This window comes from Condylura cristata, unplaced genomic scaffold (assembly GCF_000260355.1).
Source record: "Condylura cristata isolate star-nosed mole 26May11 unplaced genomic scaffold, ConCri1.0 scaffold00024, whole genome shotgun sequence".
Classification (NCBI taxonomy): domain Eukaryota; kingdom Metazoa; phylum Chordata; class Mammalia; order Eulipotyphla; family Talpidae; genus Condylura; species Condylura cristata.
In genome coordinates, this window is record NW_004567125.1 from 25,445,675 (window position 1) to 25,462,748 (window position 17,074).

Here is a 17,074-nt window from a genome sequence, read left to right on the forward strand (position 1 = left end):
GCTCTTCCCGCCCCTGTTTTGACCCCCTCCCTCCTCCTCCCCTGTGAGATGCCTCAGATCTCTAGTCACTTGCAAGTTTTGTCTTTTTGTTGTTGGTTTGTTCAGTTCCCCTATATTTCTCCTGTAAGTGAAACCATCCAGAGTCCTTCTTTTTCCTTCTGACTTATTTTTCTGAGCATGGTCCTTCCAGCTCCATCCATGCAGTTTCCAATGGCATGAATTTATCTTTTAAAAGAAAATCTACTTGGAAGATAAGTTTCCTTCCATGGGGGGCAGTTAGAACCGAGTTTCTTAGCAGCTAAGCAGCTGGAGCAACTCCATGTACCGAGGTCACCTCAACACATTCTGCGTGTGCCTTACGTTCATTCTTCCTCCTCCTGTGTTCTGACCACCCGCCTGTGTCTACTTGAGGATCCCACATTCAGCATTAACTTGGCCTTGGGTCATCTTGATTGGCAAGGCCATATTTGTGCAATCTGTCTGCTGAGGTGGAACAATAACAGCTGGTGTGCAGCTGGACACGTTGTCCTGGGAACCCTTACTTCAGCCAACAATTATGCTAACAAAATTGAAAACATTTTCAAATAGTTGCTTTCTGCAACTACTGTTTGTGTTAACTGTTTGGAGAATCTTATTTAGTAGCCTAAACATCTACCATCGCTGATTGACTTTATGTGCTGTGAGTCTATTAAAAGTGTTGCATTCTTAATGTCGAGTCTTCTTATCTTCTAGGATATTTGCTCTCTGCAAAGAAAACTGTCATTTTTCTCATTTCTAACAAGTTAGCTCTTAAGAACAATAGTCAATCAATGACTCCTAATTTGGTACTTTAGATTGAACTAGTTTTCTTTGTCTAATTCAGGCCATGGCAGGGCATTTTGAAGTTCTAGAAATTTCTATATGGCCATTGTTGTTCATTAATTCACTGTAAAGGAGGCTATTTCACAAGGTCCTTATGGAATCCTTCTGATCTGTGCATAACAGAGAAGCATTTATGTTCCCCAGCAGTGAGTACTTGAATCCAATTCTAAGACAGGAAGGGTTTCTCCCCGGTCAGAGATTAGAAATACTTCACCATGTAGGAGGCTTAAGCAAAATTCCTTGGCTTGGTCCTGCATGAACAAAGGCTGGACTCTCATTGTTCAGGCAGCCCCTTCCCTTCTCATCTCGATAGCCAGCAATGAACTGTAAGACTTGGAGCAGGAAGTATTAGTTAATTTTGTGTGCTTCATTCTAAACATCTGCACTGAGGTTTTTTTTGTTTGTTTGTTTGTTTATGGAAAGAATGTGATGGGGAACAGGGGAAAGGCAGTCAAACATCAGAAGCTGAATATTTTCTCGAGGGTGTATATAACCATGGTTAGTTTTCATGTGCTTGAACAAGGTGAGGGTTAGAAGATGTTCTGGTTATATAGTTGATAGAAAGCTTTCCAGACTTCTTACTATTGATTTTCTTAATTGCTTGGCTTGACCTCTTTCCCTTAAATTCATACTGCCTGCTTTTATGTAGTGCAGCCCTAGTTGTAGCTATCATTGAACAGGGATTCAGGAGATTGGGTCCTATTTTATATTTAAAACTGTTAAAATAGATCATCTCATTTTCTCAACTGTGAAATGAGTAGGATGTACAGGTAAGAGTAGAGAAATACGTTGTACAAAAATGAAGGATGATAGAATGAATATATTAAAATAATTTAAAAAAACAAAAAAATTGTGGAGAAGTACAGAGAGCAAGAGAGAGAGAGAGAGAGACAGAGGTAGGTCTCAGTTGTAACTGCTTAGTGGAATAAAAACGATCTCTTTGGCATTCCACTTCTTGATTTAGCCACGGTTGCTGGTAATTCACATAGTACCTGTAACTCAAGCCTTGACTCTTCCACTCTGTTTTCTGTCTCTGTCTCCTTATTTACTTTCAGATTGCTGTTCATATTCCTTGAAGTAACTTTACCCCCCAGCCCCTTCCTGTTACCCTTCCCTTGCATCTATAGAGGATTGCTAAGTGCTGCTGTAGAAAATCACATCTCTTCAAAGAAGTCACTTCAGAGGCCTCACCTCACACCAGCTTCTGCCCAGCAAGCTTTCTCCTTCTTTAGTCAGTTTCTCCACTGGTCTCTACAGTGGTTCTGAACACATTTCTACAGACTTTTAACTGTTCCCCACCCTCTTTGCCCCCTACTTAGCAGGTACACCTTAATTTTCTCTGCACAGAAAAAAGGCATTCAGTTCAAACTCTTTCAACTTTTGTCCCTTAAGCCTCCAAAGTCCCTTGCACGTGCACCCAGATAAAATGCAAGGAGACATGTCTTTGCCTTGCACGTGCACCCAGATAAAATGCAAGGAGACACGTCTTTGCCTGTGGCGCCAGACCACTAAGCATCACTAAATCCCACACTGGTTTCCCAGTGCGTACTTACCATCTTTTCCTCTCTGCTTACTTGAGCTCAGTGTGCACTACACCCTCTTACATCAAGAAGACCAAGAAAGGAAAAATCTTCCCTTAACTTTACTTCCCTTCCATTTGTCATCTTCTCCTCTTTCCTCCCCTTTAGCCAGATATAACAGGTTGGCTACACTCCCTGTATCATCCACTCCCTATCTGCCATTCATCCTCAATGGTGAACCACACCATTCCCCTCTGGAATGCTCTCACTACATGTGCAAGTGACTTCTCAGTGGCTTGAAGCCAATATACACTGCTTAGTCTTTATCCTACTGGTCTCTCTCAGCAGATTTTAACATCATCAGTTGTTCCCTCTTTAAAACTCTCTTTAAATGTCTGTGATGTTTGCAGTCTTTTATTTGCCCTCTTTCCTCTGACTTTCCAGTCTTTTGTTGTCTCATCTTTTCTGTCTGTGCTTTTAATCCTAGTGTTTCCTAATGTGACCCCAAAAGTCAGCTCTCTTTTCACTCAACACACTTGCCTCATTAGTCTCAACCACACCCAAATCTTCACATTCCTTCTGTGTGCTAATGAATCCCCGTCTGTATCTCTAATGCAGATGTCTCCCTGTGGCCTGCAGACTATTTTTCCAGCTCCCTTCTAGACATTTCCTCTTGTCCAAATAACCCACAAGTACCTCAAAACAATACATCCAAAGTTGAACTCAGCTCTCCAACCTGCCCTCCCCACCTGCCCGTGTCTGGAGTTGCTGAACCTTCCCTGTTTTGTACCACCATCCATTTGCTTGTGTTTAAACTAAAAAACTGAATGTTATTTTGGACCCTTCCAACTTATGGACTGGATAAAGAAGTTTTGACAATGAAACACTGGTAACAGGATAAAAAAGATAAGATGTTGAAAAGTGGCTCCCATTTATCGTCCCCTCCCCCCTCCTCCACATCAGCTACCAATTTATTCTCTATGTTGGCGTCCTACACCTCGGGTCCATTCACCTCTCTATTGCAAGTGTCTTTATTCTTAGTTCAGCCACTGTCATCTCGCCAGGCTGCCACATCTTAACTGTTCTCACTACTTTTAGTTATGTCCCTGCCAACCTGTGCATCTCCATACCAGAGTGGCCAGAGTGACCTTTCTGAAAATCCATGAGTATTTCCTGATCTGATTGAGGCTTTCAGTTGCATGTGTATCATAGTTGCTCTTTAACATGACCTTAGTCCAGGTCTGCTCTTCTTCCTAGTTAGCTCTTTGCCAGCTCCAGGTTCTAGCCGTACCTCCAACTCTGACCCTATAGCAGTACTCTTCTATGTCCTCTGAACAGCGTACATGCTGTTTCCTCTGCCTGGATGACTGAGCCTAGTTTGCTTAGCTAATTCCTCTGTGTTTCTTGGGGCCTGGATGTAAATGTCACTTCCTTTTGGAAATGTCATTTAGTTTCACAAATCTGGCTTAGGTGACTTTCCTCCATGCTTCCAAACATTAAGCCTTGTCACCCATCACCCTGGACTGCAGTGATCTATAATCATGAGGCCTGCAACTCTGAATTGAGAGCAGTGCTGTGGCTGTCTCATGGGGAGTGTATGAGTCTCCTTTGTAGATTCCAACTGTAGATTAGAATGAGGAATGGAGCTCAGGGGCCCAGCATCAACTGCTTCAAAGTTTGATGCTAATAAAGGAGGTTTCTGGATGTTCATCCACCCCTGGTTCTGGTATCCTGGCCTCTAGGAGGGCCTCCACATGTGCCCACTTCAGAGTGTGCCTTTGTAGTGCAGATCATGGTCTTCAGTACAGGATAGCCTGGTCCATTTTACCTTCTCCCCTTTGATCTAATCTCTAGTAGACTCTAATCTCATTGTTGCTAAGGAACAATGAGATGCCAGAAATGTAGACAAGAGTAGAAAAACAAAGGTATTCTATCTACAAACCAGTAAGTAAGCCTTTGAACATCCCAAACCATCTACTCCTGAATAAGACTATATAAATTGTTTTACTGTTCTGGAATGTCTTTTAGGTAGTCTCTGGAATGCCACAGATGCTGATTATAACCTCACCTTCATTCAGAGATGATGCCCTGACATTGTTGACACAGCAGAGATACAAGTTAAATTTGCATTTTTTAAAAATTTGCATTCTTTTAACAGAAGGGTTGTAAATTACACTTGCATGACCTGTATCTAGGGAAAATGTTGTATTGCATCCTACAGAGGAGATCCAGAATTGTATAATATCCTTTGGCGATTGTACCAGGTGTGTCTGGTATATTCAGGCCCTTACATATGAATGTATTCAGATTCCTAGTTCAGGAACTTGCCTCTAAAACCTATTTAGCAACCCTATTTACTCTTACATTTGTATAGTTTTACAATTAGTTAGGTATGTGTAAAATCTCCATTTGGCCTTCCAAATGCTCTTTAAGGTGGGCTTAGGAATTACCACCATCGTTATTAGGTGAAATGCAAAACAGAAATCATACTGCTAGTAATTGAAGACATACAGGTATTCAGGATAACATATATGAGTATGTTACATGTGTGTGAGGAGACAGTTTATTGTACCTCTCTTTGAAGATATGAGCCAATTGAGAGCAGAATCATGTTTCATCATACTCAGTTTACTGTAGATAAAACTAGATTGAAAACAGAGCCAGAACACTTAAATGATCCAGGATATGGATCATGCTTCTTCTGCTCCCTGCAACCTCTTGTACGCCAGTTGAGCTCATCCCCTGAGCTCTGGATCTGTTAGAGGACAGCCTCCATCCTCGGGGCGCTGCCTGGTGCTGAGGAGTGGTATGAGGAGATGGGGCTCAGGTGGGGGAGCCACTCACCACCCCAGGCATGGGTGGGGACAAGGAGATGAATGAGTGGCATCAACCTCTCCCCAACTCTTCTGAGAGTGCAGGGATGCCTGCTGTGATCTCTGTGGCAGAGGATTCAAAAGGCTATTGTGATGTCAACTCACTCGGGAAGAGATGACTAAGCTCCTTGAAGGCAAGGATCCCCTATGTTTGGACATATCTTAACAGAGTGTATTTTGGGGACTTGAGCATGTGATTATGCTCCACAAATCCTTGGCAACCAAACTGTGATCTGTGGTATAGCATAGTTAGCAATGCATAGATATTGTTACTTTACTCTGACCTGCCGAGGGCCCTGACCGGCCGCCAAGGTGTCACAGCCATCGGACCACGCTGTATCTCACCCATGATTCTTCTCAGAGGGTGACAGCACCCTGCTCTTTCCTTTGCTGCCCTTCCCTGCTTAGATTTCACATCCCACATGTAATTCTTTTGAATATTCACATCCAACTTATTTAACCATTTTCTCCTCATTTCTTCTAATTCTTTGCTCAACTTTTGGGGGATTTTTTTCTTCTTTCCTCCTCTTCTTCCTGTCTCCTTGTCAACCCTCTTCTCCCTTTCTAAAATTTCTCTTTCTAACCTGTTTGGGAAGTCCAAGAATAGAGCTGGTCACATTTTGCCTGCATAAAGAAGTAACATCACACTCAATGAAAAATAAGTTTTGGAAAGTCATGGAGAAGCCCAGAGACTGTTTAGAAAGTTAGCAAACGTTTTTTCTTTTAAAATGAAACTTTTGCTGAAACACTAACATTACAAACAAATAGATTTTTAAAATATTATTTAGCAGGATAAGTACAGTAGTAATGCATGCTATCATTTTTCATAGTAAATTTTAGTGATGCTCATTGTGAATAGGCTTTTAGGAGCCAACTTAGGAACCCACTAACTTCTCATTTTGTGGGAAACTGCAGTGTTCCAGGCTTAGGATAGTCTGTGGGACCAGCCAGTGTGCCGTGCCTCCTAGGTTCTTGTGAGTTTAGTAGGCACAGGGGTTCATATGATCTTGGTTAAGTCCTAGCACAAGTTGAGAATAACAGGGACTTCTTTGCTTCCTGCACATGACCTATGATCTCGGATGTGTCTGTCCCACAGGCAAAGCATTTGACATCACCTACGTGCGCCTCAAGTTCCATACCAGCCGCCCCGAGAGCTTTGCCATTTACAAGCGCACCCGGGAGGATGGGCCCTGGATCCCATACCAGTACTACAGCGGCTCCTGTGAGAACACCTACTTCAAGGCCAACCGCGGCTTCATCCGGACCGGAGGGGATGAGCAGCAGGCCTTGTGCACAGATGAGTTCAGTGACATTTCCCCACTGACGGGGGGCAACGTGGCCTTCTCCACTCTGGAAGGAAGGCCCAGTGCCTACAACTTTGACAACAGCCCCGTCCTGCAGGTAGGCGTCCAGAGGTTGACTTTGGAGCCAGGTGGTCTTTCCAGAGATACTTCTGGGACGAGGGCAGGGCCAGGTTTTCTCCAGCAAGACCAACAGCCAGATTATATTCTGCTTCTCTTACTGTTAGTGATTTGTTCTTACTGCTCAGATGACATTTGTTTTCTTTTTAATATACCCCTGCAAACATCCCAACCCCTGAGATGTAAACTTTGCTTATTTTTTTAACAAATTGATAACTTTAGTACCTATTACCTAAGGTGGGAACATTTGAGGAGGGTATTTGTACTAATTTCCCCAGTTTTCTTGCATTCTTGCACCTCCTCTTTGATTTGACAAAATGAAAATATTTTTTAACTGCAGCAAGGGTGGATAATCAAAACAAGTTATTTAAGATCCCACCTTTCTTCATTGTGATACAAGGACATTTCGACTGATTTGTCTGACACTATTACTGGGCACTGTGAAAATGTGCCTAACTATGCTGGCGTTTGTGACAGGGTATAAATGTGGGTACCCCTGGCATGATGCTGACACGTGATGGAAATGTTCCCTATTTTAAAATAGAATTAAGGATTTCTTTTTTCTCAGATTCTGTGTGCATATTCCTTAAAACAAAACAAAAAAGGAATCTTTTACATATTGTGTAGTTTTCTGGAACTTTTCTTATGTCCTGGTTCTTTGATTGTGGAGAGACTGATAAGCCCCATACCATGCTCAGCACATCAATGTAGAACTGGAGATGTTTCTGGCACATGACTGAGCTTAACATATAAACAGGCACAGCCTGTTTTGAGACAAAGAATACTGGATATGGGTTTGCAAATACTGTGTATGTCCTATGTAGAGCTGTTGTGATTTCTAAACAGGGTATCCCGTTTCCCTGGTCTTTATATTGAACATTGAATGTTTGCAGAGGCCTTTGAGAAAAGTGTTGAGAAAAGTATTTCTTGCAACAACAATAAATGTGTTCAAATTAAACAGCAGAAAGAATACCTGACTTTGATAGACAAAAAAGCAGAAAATTGAATGATGGGGAGAAGTGAAAGTTGATCAGCTAGTGCGCATTTGCTCACTTTGTTTCTTCCCACAGACTATCTTACTGGAAAGTCAGTAGTATAGTCAGTATGAAAAAGCAGTGAGGTAATGTTTTGTCTGTGGTTTTCTGGCATCTTTGCTAACTGTGTTCTTTGTGGGCTTGTCTTGAGCAGTTCCCCACTGGAGGAATTCTAACAGTTGCTGCCCTTTATGCTATAAGAGCTCACGAGACTGTATGTGGTTAAAATGCTGTGGACATCTGTAATAGATTTGGCCAGTTTTCATCATTTGCAAAAGCACTAATTAGGTGTCTCTGGCTATCAGAGCTCTAGTTTTGCTTTGCAGTTGCAAAGGAGGTTTAACTTTCAGCTGGTCTGACAGCTGACAGTAATAGGACTTTCAGCTGGTCTGACAATGAGGAAAGAGGTGACTGGCTCCCTCCAGAAGCTGTGGTCTCCCGGATGGGCAGAGGAGAGCCCACCTAGTTCCACTTTGTATGAATATTACTGAGGATTTATTGACTTTGCTATAAATAAATACTTACTTTCACTCTTTTTATAATGGGTCTTAATTAATATGACAAATGTTGTTCTAAACCCTTCAGATACATTTGATAGATTAACTCAAGTAAGTATTTGTATTATCTCCCTTTTGCAGATGAGGGCTCAGCAGCTCAGAAAAGATAACATAACTTGCCTTGAATCACACAGTTGTTAGTGGCAGAATTGGCATTCAAACCCTGGAAGTCCAGAGTCTGTTCTTTTTCAGGTGCCCATTATGAAAGGAATGGCTTAGAATCCTCCCTTGAGAAGCTTTACTTCAAGGAGAGCTGTGATAAAGATGAAGCCTGGAGAAGATATAATAAGCATTAAACACAGAGATATGTTTAGCTATTTACATTACAGACTGAAAGATTCCTAACATTGTGGTCATGAGTGGGTGTTGTTATTGGCATTCCAAGTTTGGATACAGTGAAATCATCCTCTCTTCTCCTTTCTAATTCCACTTGGAGGCCTGGCAGAGATTAACTCCGTGTTGTTCTGTGTGCCAGGTGTTTGGCAGGGTTCTCACAGTGGCTCTTGATCAGGGTGAACCTCCCATTTTCACACAGAGCCTCCTGAACACAAGGATTCCAGTAGCTCTGTGCTTGCCTGTTCTGTTGCCATGGGTAATTCTGTCCCAAGAGAGGACCCAAGTGGGCGTGGTGTCTTGATGTTGTTACGTAATTGTGCATTATTATCTTTAGTGATTTGTGTGGACCTGGGGCTTACTCACCGGCAAGGTGCTGGATTTCCCTCTCACTTGATCTTACCTTCTCAGGGAGGCTAGATCAGTCTTTTTCAAGGGATGCTCGAAGTATTACAAGAGGGTAAATGCTGGCATGCAAGTGCTTCTGATAGCTTTACTTGGGACATGTGTGCTGATGTTCTCCTGACTGAAGCAAACCGCTTGCCCAGCCTAAAGTCAGCATGGAAGGGACTGCATGGGGCATGGGCACAGAGAACGGGCTGCATTAGAGTCATTATGATGATAATCTACTACAGTAGTATAGACCTGATCCAAATTAGCTCATTGAAAGGACATTTATTAAAAGGACTTAGGTCTCATAAAATGTGGGGAAAAGCTGTAAAGCCTTCATTTTTGTCCTCTGTCATTATGGCTTACCTACCAGTTCCATCACTTGAGTCTTATTCATATTCATTCAGCATATTTTATTTGAGTATCTATGCTAAACACTAGGGAAGCTGTAGTGAACAAAAACAAATATTCCTGCCCTCATGTGACTTACACTCTGTAGGCATGGAGTATGGAAACAGATAACAGTGTGTAGGGAGTCTGGTGAGGAGGAGTCAGTTTTAGATAGAACAGCCATGGGAGGGTTTTAGAGAAGTGATATATGTGGGAAGGGTCAAAACAAAGACCGCACTGGTTGGCACAGAAAGGATTTATGTTGATTTTGTACTTGGAGGTGTCTCATGGATCTGTCAGTAATGACATGATATGAGGGAAGAAGACAGGTGGTACCAAATGGGCAGGAAGAGGCAGTGGCCAGTGTACCTAAGCACACTTGGTATTGAAAGTGTATTAACTCTGAGCTGCTCAACATCTGTGTGAAGAAAGTAGTAATCCTGCTTTGGGGGGACTCAGACAGTAAAATAACTGCTTTGCTCAAAGCAGAAATAAATCAAGAAGAAAGAGAAATTAATGGAGTTACTGAGTATTAGAATAGGGTTGATCCCTAGAAGAGCACAAAAGTTAACTGACACATTATGAATTTAGAAGATTTTTGTCACACTTACGTATTGCTTTTCCAGGCTCTTTATCTGCCTTTTCTGGGTCTGTTTTGTTTTCTGACAGGAATGGGTAACTGCCACTGACATCAGGGTCACTCTTAATCGCTTAAACACCTTTGGAGACGAAGTATTTAATGACCCGAAGGTCCTCAAGTCCTATTATTATGCAATCTCTGATTTTGCTGTGGGTGGTAGGTAAGTAAATGATCAAATCTTCCTGGGAAGCCACTGAGCTTTGGTTTAGGAGTGAATGTGGCAACTTGCTAATAAATATCTTCATGATGTTTTAGACTGTTCTTTACCAGCAACCCTACAGCAGTGCTTTGTGAGTGATGTTTGGCTGGGAAGATGGGAACCAACCTCAGATATCTTTCTTGTCAGAGACCTCACTGTCCTAGAAACAAAATAATTGGATTTTCTTGAGTCATATACAATCAGCACTCTTAGTGACTTTTTTTTTTTTTAAGATTTCTTTATTTGTGCACACAGAACTGGGGTACAAGCCAGAGGCTCAGAGACAGAGTGGGGGAGCAGAACAGGCATATCTACAAACTACACTGCTGAGGGGAGCAGCGGGCGAGTCAGGAGAGGTCTGCCTCTGGCCATGTGGTCACCTCCCGGGCAGGCGGTGATCGAACTCATGCGGAAGTGGCTTAAGCTTCTTAGTGCTGTGCTTTAACCCACTGCGCCACCAGGGAGGGCCCTCTTAGTGACTTTTTTATTGAGTACCTGAGGGCAAGCTCCGTGATAGGCACTGTTCAGAAGGCTCTGAAGAGGTGTAAGATTGACCTTTTCCTCCCAAGGATGAATTGACCTTCTAGGGTCTTAGGCACGAACAGGGCTAGCTATAAATGAAGATGTGCAAAATTAAATGTTAATGCTACCACTTGTTTAAATTATAAGGTCAAGCAACAAGAAAAGATGTCATATGTCACAGAAGAACTGTCAGGCTGGAGAAGCAAATGGAATCTAATCCAGCTTTTAAAGAATGGGTAGGCTTTTGATAAGCAAGGAGGATACCTGGGCTGGATGCCAGATAGGCATGTCTTGAGCAAGGGCTTAGAGTTGGGAGTGTGTAAACCCATGTGACCCCAGGAAAATGAGGTCAGAGATTTTAGTTAGCAGGTCAAGAGCCTTGGACTTAATGCCTCTGTTTTAGTCTTGAAATTCCAACAGCAGTGTCCCTGGGATGGGAGTGCTTGGTGAAGACTGATAGAAACTATAACCAATGAGATGATGCAGAATTTTTGGAGTAGATCTGTGAAATCAAAACAGCGGGTTGGAAATATCAGTATGCAGGCATGGTGAGCATAGAGTACAAGCAGTAGTATTTATATTCCTGTTACTACACATGTGCTCCAGGTATTAGCAACAAATATCTGATGACAGGGTGGAAAGGAACATGTGGATGCTTTTTACTATCAAGAAAGAATTATCAGGGTTTCTACAAAGGTAATTTTAAGGTTTGGTGATCAGGAGAACGATAGTCCATTAACAAAGTAAGTTAAGAAGTCGAATTAATTCGAGGACATGGTGAGTTTATTTTTAGACAGGCAAAATTGTGATGGTATGTAGCAGTCAAGGACAGGAGTTTGGGAGAAAGATGCGAGTAGGAGACAGCAATTCGAGATTCACTCTGGAACAATGTAGGTGCTTCAGAAGTTCTCAAGTATCTTATTAAGAGAACTGGTGGCTGTGTTTAAGAAAGCAGGTGAGGGATACATCAGCACCCAAGAGTACATGTTCATGTTCATGAGATTTCCATGAGCCTTAGTTTATGATTGTACTTGCATCTAGGGGAGCCTCGAGGCTCAAACAGTCTGAAAGTCTATCAGTACTAGAGATCAATATGGTGGCGAGGTGTCTCGAGGGTCTTAAATTTTCAGATTAGGGAACCTTCAAATCACTCATTATGGCAGAATATTGCTGACATCATTATTGACTGATGTGCTCACACAGTCCTTGGCTCATGACAGAGCTCTCCTGATGACCTGGTGACGTAGCAGTGATCATCCCCCTGTCTCACAGAGGTGAGGCACAGAGGTTTCCATTACATTGATTGAAGATAGAGCAGGCTTTCGGCCAGGCACTGGCTTCCGAGTCCATGCTCCCTGTAACCACGACACTTGGCCACCTCTTCACGCACATTTAACTGCAATGATTCCTCAGATGTCTTCAGAACTTGTTAGGGATGTCTGGTTTATACCTCATCCCTTGTTAAATAAAGCGACCTTTCTGGTTTTTTGCTTGTTTCATTTGTCCTCATACCTGAAAATGCAAACAACCATTACTTAATTTTGTTGAGCTCCTCAGTTCACAGTTCTGAATGATAAAATTGAAAGATATTGTGAGAGCATTTGAAGTTGTCCTGGTGCATCATCTTTCTGTGACAGTGGAAAGAAACTAATTTCTAGGACTTTATAGCTGTTTCAGTCTTGAGTGTCTCTTCTCTCCTCAGATGTAAATGTAATGGGCACGCAAGTGAGTGTGTGAAGAATGAATATGGCAAGCTGGCGTGTAACTGCAAACACAATACTTACGGGGTAGACTGTGAGAAGTGTCTTCCTTTCTTCAATGACCGGCCGTGGAGGAGAGCAACGGCAGAGAGCGCCAGCGAATGCCAGCGTGAGTGCCCTTGGCATTGACTGATTATTTGTCTCCAGGACTGACAAACGTGGAAGAAGGATTGGGTGGCTTCCTTAATTCCACCTTGAAAAGAAACTCTAAAGGGCAGTCCCTCTGACATCATTTGAGAAAGTAAACCCTGTGTCAGAGGACAATCCTAGATGAGGGCAGTTGACTGTAAATATAAATTGTGCACATATTTGCTCCTTTTGTGTTGCTTAATTTACACAGTTCTCAGAGTGAGAGCAGCGTCTTCAAGGTTTGCATTGAACTTAGATCCAAATACTGCATTAGAATAGTCTACTCTAATGTAGGGCTTCTTAGTCTTTTTTTTTGTTGCCCTATGAAATACTTTTCTTCCTTCTAATGCTCATTTACTACAGCATACTTGGTCATTGATTAGCATGTATTAGATTCTAGACTTTAAGGTCTAGGTTGAGACTATCATTCAAAAGATTATTTCCCAAAAATATTTTTCCTTTATCTCATTGAAGATGATAGGGAGATAGAAGAAAGAATTTTCCAGTGAACTCATACAAAGAGGGTGGATACCTTTGGGAAAAGAAGTACATTGGAATTCCTAGAAAAGGATAAAGCACAAAAGAGAAACACATTGTTTATCTCTTCTCTGAACAGACAGAGGGAAAAATCTTAGAAAGAAACCAAGAAATCCAAAGACTTACCAAGGACTTAAATAAGAAACTTTTTAAGCAGAAATAATGTTCTTATGTTCATAAAATTATTCCTTCATATACTCTTAATAAAGGGAATAAGAAAAAAGACAGTCTGAACCTCTAGGGCTCATTGGCAGATTTGAGAAAGGACTTGATATCTTGACTTATGCCTGTAGCTGTTTAGGATACATTTTTTTGTTCATGTTTTCTTTCCCTCGGCAAATCTGGGATTTGTGGATAAATCAGTCCCATATAGTAAACACTTGCTTGAGCATCTTTTAATTTTTTGCTCAATTAAATATTGTAATGTTCAATGTTTAATGTTGCAGTTAAAGACTGGTAAAGGAAATAATGAATCACCCTTAAAATGTGACATATAATCATGTACACAGGCTTGAAAAGTAGTCAGAGTTGATGTCATATTTTGAGTCTTTTCAGGAACATGAGGAAAACTTATTGCCAGCTTACCAAGTAAACCGAATACTGTAGCTAGAGAACTTTCTTGAGAAGCTAAGTCACTTTGCTTTTCTCCTTGGTCCATTCAGTTCTGGGATCCCTTCAAAGAGTGAGATTTCTAAAAGTTGGACAATACTATGGTAACATTGTCATGATTCTAAGGTTAGGAAAGAGAAAAAGCCTTCTCTCATTCAGCTGATGATGGGGAGCTATGGGTTAGAACAGCACAGACACAAATTGTCCCACCTTTTAGTTTCAGATTCCCAGATGCTTACGTGGAATGGGCTGGGTAGATTGAGGGATAATCAAGGAAGAACCAATGAAGAAGGGAAATGAATGAAGCAAGCTATAAGTTACTCAACACAATAATTTTTGATGCTAGTGATTCAAGTTTCTAAGAAGTTGTCAAACATAATACCATACAAAAACTGATTGTAAAGGAAAGGAGAGAAAATGCAAACACTATGTATTTTTTAAATATTTTTTAATTTTTATTAAAATTTTTATTACTTTTTTTTAAACAAAAACTTACTCTCTCTGAAATTAAATAAAGCTTTTATTTTGTCCTCAGTCTTGACTATAGTTTAGGCAGAACTAATAATTCTGAGAAAAATCATCTTACTAAATGAAGAATTTCTGTGACCACAGATCTTTGTCTTACAGCATGGCTGTGCTGTGCAGGGAATATAGTTACTTGACATGACCAGTGGACTTGGGAGTTCCTAGTGAGTGGGTGTAGCTAGTATACCTAGATTTCCTTTCAATTCCACTTCTATCTGCAGAGACACTAATTTTAAAACCTTGTCAATCACCTTACTCCCGGCTGGATATACAAGTAATCTGGCACTTTGAAAGTTAGCGCCTAGTGTCTTTAAATCATCTCAAGCTTAAAAAGTTAAGATAAATTGAAGCCTGTGAGTAAATTATCACCTTGTTCTTAGGTTTGTTTATAGAATGAAAGAGAAAAATTACTTACAGATGAGCATTCAATGGAAAATTCTCTTCTAAATGCAGGACTTCTTTGTGGTTTATGTCTAGTTTTGGTAAGGATGAATATTTCTTCCTATACTGATAACCTGACTATATATATAACCTTTTCTCCAGCTTACAGACTGGACTTGTTTTAGTTTTTATTTTATTTTTCTAATGAACAGTGCATGTAGTGGTTATTCTTTTTCCACCAGCTGGCACAGTTATCTGGGAGATGAAGTTTGGTTTTGAGTCTTTTAAAAAATGCCTTCATCAAGGATCATGGATCTGACTTAACTCGTGTGCTGTGTTTGCACTGACAGCGTGCGACTGCAGTGGGCGATCACAGGAATGCTATTTTGACCCTGAGCTGTATCGCTCCACTGGCCACGGAGGCCACTGCACCAACTGTCAGGGTAACACGGACGGTGCCAAGTGTGAGAGGTGCCGGGAGAATTTCTTCCGCCTTGGAAGTCATGAAGCCTGCTCTCCGTGCCACTGCAGTCCTGTGGGTGAGTGACAGACAGACTCTGGTGCAGCCTGATGAGTTGAAAAACAAAATAAGTCTTGCCTGTGCTCTCAGAAGATAAAACTTTGGGTGCAGATTCGAGGCACTGGCATGGTTTTAAGTGCAGAAATGTGTACATTATTTAACACAGCCTGCTTGCATCTGTGCCTGAACACACCCCCCCCCTCCCCCCGCCTCCACTCTCTTTAATCGAGTTGAACTTTCAGAAGATTTTCTGGTGTGTATACAAACATGGGGTTGGCCTGAGTAATGGTTTGTAAATAATTAGCAACAAAATCACAAAGATCATTTGAACTTTGACTGTAGAAGGTTAGCTGCTTCGTGAGGTCTTCCTTGTTAATGATTTTATTTAGTCTGAGCTCCTTAGCGAGCTGAGCTTTTTTTAGCATGTTGATGTGTATTCAGAGATGTGGAGCCCCCTTGGTCTTTGTTCAAGAGTTTGACCTTTTGTTTTTATTGTTGATGCCTTGAATTCTCAACCTGGGGCTTATTGGGGTTATGCTTGACCCCAGAGAAGTGACTGGTCTGGGATGCAGTTAATCATTTGGCACAGAGTGATTTGCTAGTGTTTTCAACTTGATGAATCCTGCATATCATAACTAATGGACTTTAGCTACTTTTGATTCATCTTCAGGTGTACATCTATAAAGTTTTGTTATCCTGGCTTGAAAGGAGGAGTTCTAATTAAAACCCAGTCCTTATTCTCTGTAGCCAGCTAGAGATTGCATGTTGTTTTCAGCTGCTGTTTTTAGTTATCAGTCTTCTTTCTTTGACACATTAATTTTATGTCCCTCTGGTGATTGACAAGCTTTCTAAATTTCAGGTTCTCTCAGCACACAGTGTGACAGCTATGGCAGGTGCAGCTGTAAGCCAGGAGTGATGGGTGACAAGTGTGACCGCTGCCAGCCTGGGTACCATTCACTCACTGAGGCAGGATGCAGGTAAGACTGTTCCAAAGCGTAGCAAAGGGGGCAGAATCTAAAGTAGTTGATTCATAACAGCAGTGATTTGTGACTTATCTACAGCAAGAGAAACATTTTCCCCATGGTAATTGTTAACAACGTTCAACTGATCATAATGATGACCTAGAATTGGTTTGTACATAGATTGAGTTTTTCATATCTAAATGCAGTGAGTAACCTTGATTGAAACTGAATCCTGATATAAAAATGACTTTAGGATTCACATTTGTTCTTACTTCTCTAAAAAAACCAGTCTATTAACATGTAAAACCAATGGATGACTTTGAGTTCAGTTTCTTTTCCTTCCTACCTTTCCTCTCATTGTTTTACCCATTTTCCATTTGTTAGACCTTGCGCCTGTGATCCTTCTGGCAGCACCGATGAATGTAATGTTGAAACAGGAAGATGTGTTTGCAAAGACAATGTGGAAGGCTTCAATTGTGAGAGGTAACTCATCTTTCTCCAGCTATTCTGTATTTTTCCTGTCACATTTTAAGTACTTGACTGATTGTAACTTCACCTTTTTCAGATGCAAACCTGGATTTTTTAATCTGGAACCATCAAACCCGAGGGGCTGCACACCCTGCTTCTGCTTTGGGCATTCCTCTGTCTGTACAAATGCTGTGGGCTACAGTGTTTATTCTATAACCTCTAACTTTCATATTGGTAATTTTGACCTTTCCTTCCATCTCCTATAATTTTGAGAGATTTTTAAGTTAGTAACTCTTTGAGGGCTTTTTTTTTAATTGTAGTAATTCTTCATTTTTTATATTTTTAAGATGTATTTATGCAGACAGAACTGGGATACAGGCCAGAGGTGCAGGGATGGTGAGAGGACTCACCAGAGATAGAATGGGGAGCAGAACAGGCAGATC

General features: G+C 41.3%; 1 protein-coding gene across 1 annotated transcript in view; it reads left to right on the forward strand.

Annotated features, from left to right (window-relative positions):
* LAMC1 (laminin, gamma 1 (formerly LAMB2)) overlaps window positions 1–17,074 on the forward strand; it is a gene marked incomplete at its 5' end in the record, with an annotated part of 119,916 nt that overhangs the window by 75,590 nt on the left and 27,252 nt on the right. The window contains 7 exons of the mRNA XM_004688551.2: window positions 6,351–6,655; window positions 10,049–10,179; window positions 12,443–12,609; window positions 15,032–15,220; window positions 16,061–16,178; window positions 16,548–16,646; window positions 16,729–16,865. Of these exons, the coding sequence (XP_004688608.2) occupies window positions 6,351–6,655; window positions 10,049–10,179; window positions 12,443–12,609; window positions 15,032–15,220; window positions 16,061–16,178; window positions 16,548–16,646; window positions 16,729–16,865 (1,146 nt within the window). The remainder of the gene's footprint in view (window positions 1–6,350; window positions 6,656–10,048; window positions 10,180–12,442; window positions 12,610–15,031; window positions 15,221–16,060; window positions 16,179–16,547; window positions 16,647–16,728; window positions 16,866–17,074) is intronic.